The 3,924-nt window shown below is 57.5% G+C and overlaps 1 protein-coding gene across 1 annotated transcript; it reads right to left on the reverse strand.

Moving 5' to 3' along the window:
• Window positions 1-844: 844 nt before the first annotated feature.
• On the reverse strand, window positions 845-2,905 carry LOC307241791 (uncharacterized protein). The gene has a single exon (XM_080016017.1). The coding sequence runs from the start codon at window positions 2,425-2,427 to the stop codon at window positions 1,747-1,749; it is 681 nt and encodes a 226-aa protein (XP_079872143.1). The 5' UTR covers window positions 2,428-2,905; the 3' UTR covers window positions 845-1,746.
• Between the last annotated feature and the right edge of the window lie 1,019 nt (window positions 2,906-3,924).

Consider the following 3,924-nt stretch of genomic DNA (forward strand, 5'->3'; position numbering starts at 1 on the left):
GTGCCATGTAGATCGTCACTATTGCCGTAAACGTAGTCAGACATAACGTCAGATATGCGGAAGGACGGAGCGACGCCACCTGCAGCCGTCTGTAGACCGAACCCCCGCAGACCTCCTACGGAGAACCCTTTCCATTCCGCTTGACGTTTTTCTCGTCGAAAAACAAAAAAAAAAAAAAAAAAAAAAGGAGTCGCCTCGAAATGTCAACCGTCTCCCCGCTTGGCAGCGGAGGTCCGCGACCGCACTTGTGCTGACTGTGTGGCTCGGTAAAAGACGGCCTTCATGGGACTTGGAAACATTCGCCGCCTCCCCGCGACACTCTAATGATAGGTCTGCGGCGCCGGGCGCAGGTTGGTGACGGAGGGGGCCGCGGAGGCTCGTCGTGGGATGTGCGGGACGTGTGTCGGCCCGACAGGGAGTTCGCTGAGTGCGAGCGGCGCCAAATTGTACTTTTTTATTTTAGTTTTATTTTTCATTTTTTATTTTTTTCTACAGAGGTCCCCCGGAAACGTGGAGGGAAGCTGCTCTGCGGACGCCGGCGCCTCTGAGAGTTTTGGCGATTTTCAGATCCGGGCTCGTTGGTGCGGCCACGGAAAGGCTTTTTGAAGGGGGTGTTTGGTGTTTCTGTGAATGATTGTTGTGTGTCGCCCCTTACCTGGCACAGATGTTAGTGTTCCTGTGTGTGTGTGTGTGTGTGTGTGTGTGTGTGTATAAATCATCTCTCACCTCCTCCATCAGTCCAGGTGGTTTATGGGAGCTCAGCGGGGAGTCCTGCCAACCGCCCCCCTCCCCCCCCCACTCCTCCACCCTCCCTCCCCCGCCCCCATTTCGACGGTGACACGGTGATTCATGGCTCCCGGGAAGCGTTTGTTTTCATTACGCCTCCTCGTCAGCCGGCCGCAGCCTATCACCGTTTTTTTGTTTTTTTTGCAACCCGAGCGAATTCTGGCCAAAATGAATGGAAAGAATTTCAGAGAAGAGAGGTTTTTTTTTGTTTTTTTTTTGTCTTTGGCATTTAAAGAAAGGAAGGGGCTTGGTTTTCGGTAAAAATACGGACAGAGTCTACTGGAGCCTTTTTTTTTTTTTTTTTTTTTTCCGCCCCCGCCCCCCCAACAAGTTTGGGTTCAGCGGTGGTCAGGGATCACTGACAAAAGCGAGAGAAGCAGAAGGTTACGGCGGCCAAGGGAAGGGAAACGCTCCAACCCCAAATTCCGCTCCGTGTGTTTTTTCCTGCCTCAAACCTTCACTTGACAGCGACGATTAGCTCCGCTAATCGCGACCTGCGACGGGATGACGGCGGGAGGAGGGCGGGGTGAAAGGTCGGGATCCAGGAAAAGCCACGGCGGGGGGGGGGGGGGACGGCGGGGGCTCTAGCCAAAACACGAGCCCCCCGCGGCTTCACGCCGGAGGAATGCGGGGGGCTCGCGAGGGGTAGAGTGGTCCGAGTCCGCTCCGCCGTCTTTGGGGGAAGCGCCGGGGACGCCGTGGCGTCGCCGTCCCGCCGGGGCCTGCCCCGCTCGCCGGTCCGCGTTTGAATGTCTCTCACCCTCGCCGACAGATTTAAACACAGATAAAGAACATCAAAAATACCGCAGTCCTAGGAGCTACCACAGTTCACAACCGGCCCACTCTCCACCGTCCACTTCAAAGTAAGCACGCTTCCCGGTGAGCCGCTTGTGACCAAGTCGTCGCGGTTGAAGGGGAAGGTTCAAACCCCCGACAGGAGCATCGCCGCGGGGGAGGGGCTTAGTGGCTGGCGGACATGGCCGACCAGGCGCCCTCCATCCTCCAGACGGAGAAGGCGTAGCTCAGCCTCTCGTGGGCCAGGTAGTTGCACCCGGCCATCTTGCCGTCCGTCTCGTCGCTCTGCAGGACCTGGTAGAGGAAGTCGATGTAGCGCGACGCCAGCTTCAGGATCTGGATCTTGCTCAGCTTGTCCGAGGGCAGCGTGGGGATGATCTTGCGCAGCGAGGCGAAGGCGTCGTTGAGGGACTGCGTGCGCTGGCGCTCCCGGATGTTGGCGATCACCCGCTGGGCGTGCGGGTCCTCCAGGCCCAGGACCCCGTCGTCGGCGGCCGGCGGCGGGGGCAGGGGCGAGAGCGCGGGGCCCGTGCTGGGGAGGCGGTGCTGGGGGCTCTTTTTGAGTCTCTTGGGCCCCGCGGGGCCGTGGCGGACGCGGGCGTCCTCCCCCGGCCGGCCGTCCTGGCCGTCCTCGGCCGACGGGGTGGTGGTGGCGGCGGCGGCGGCGGTGGCGGCCGAGCGGTTGGCCGCCGCGTGTTCCTCCGTCAGCCGCTTACGTCCGCCGAGCCCGGGCGTCGCTACGACGACGGGGCAGGTGTTGGAGGGTGGTCTCCCTGATTCTTCCTCTCCGGAAGCCCCCTCCCTTCCCTCGGGGTGGTCGTCACCGGAATGCTCCTCCTCTCTCATGGCTGGGTGGTGCGTCCCCCCCCGGCCCTCACTCCACCTGAAGGTATCTCCTCGGGGGCGTCCTCGGCTGTGGCGTCCTGCGTTTACTCTCTTTTATTTTTTCTCTTTCTCGAGCACACACACACACACACACACACACACACACACACACACACACACACACACACACACACACACACACACACGCACCTAGAGTTCTCCTCCGTTCGGTTCTCTTCCTCTTCGGCAATTTCCTCCGCTGTTTTTGACGATTTTTTAATTTTTTAATTTTTTTATTTTTTTTGGTGACCTTTCTTTCGGGGGGCTTTGCCGCTGCCTCCGAACGTTCCCCGGACCCTGCAGGTCCCCGAGTCCAAACGCAGCGATCCCAAAAAATGGTGTGTGTGTGTGTGTGTGTGAAAATTCAGCGGTTGTAAATCCACGCGGGGTTGGTGGTTCTGCCAGCAACGTTTCCCTACTCTCTGAGAAGCTCCACCACTCGTACCGCCGGAGCCGCCTCTGAGACGGCAGTAAATCTGAAGCTGACTTTTTAAAGGGGGGGAAAGGAGGGGGTGGGGGGGTGAAGATGTGTTTCTTTTTTTTTTTTTTTTTTTTTTTTGTACGTAGTTTACCACCCAGCCCACTGCGCTGTTCACCGTTTCGATTGGTCCAGGGCATCCGTCTGGGTTTCAACCCCGGCCAAAGACACGAGGAAGAACGCATAATTTGTGATTGGCTGGATTAAAGGGATGAGGCGGAGACAAAGGTGTGTGGGTCGACCAACCAAAACAGGGGTGTTCTGACGTTTTTATTTATTTATTTCGTTTCTTTTTTTTCTTTCCTTTTTTTTTTTTTTTTTTTTTTGTGTGTCGTACAAGTTGCCCAAGTTTATGGGTTCCAGATTTCTTTCAAAACAAGTTGCTCCCATCCCCCCCTCGCGCTCTCTCTCTCGCTCTCTCTCTCTTGCTCTCCCTGCTTCTCGCTCCCCTGCTCTCCTCCAACTCACGGGCAGCATCGATCCCGTTGGAGTCGGAGGAGCCCTTTTTGGAAAAGACAGAATAAAACGTTCGCAGGGGGAGAAGGTGAAGAGGAGACCGAAACGCCCCGACGTGCGTGTCGGGTTTTAACGTATACGCGCGGCCACAAGCCCCGCAGCCCCCACCTAACCCCCACCTAACCCCAACCCCAACCCCGACCCCGACCCCAGGGACCAGGCTCGAGCACAATGGGATTTCCAGCTTTTTACAGCAGCACAAGACAAAGAAATAGAGTGATCTTTCTGATGTTCCGTATCAGAGCCTTCGATTGATTGACGCACAGTCACTCGCGAGGCAACCCAGGCGAAGGGCGTCTTCGGGCGTTTTTCAAGGGGTATTTTAACGCCGCCTCCCCAGCTCCAGCTTTGTGGGGCGCCAGGACCCGGTGTGCCAGCTGCAGCGCCACACGGAGGGTCTAATAGCAGCATTAGGAAAAGAATGAGCGCTTTGGCGTGAGGGGGGTTTTGGGGGCGGGGGAGTG

Source organism: Zeus faber, assembly GCF_960531495.2.
Source record: "Zeus faber genome assembly, chromosome: 15".
NCBI classification, from domain to species: domain Eukaryota; kingdom Metazoa; phylum Chordata; class Actinopteri; order Zeiformes; family Zeidae; genus Zeus; species Zeus faber.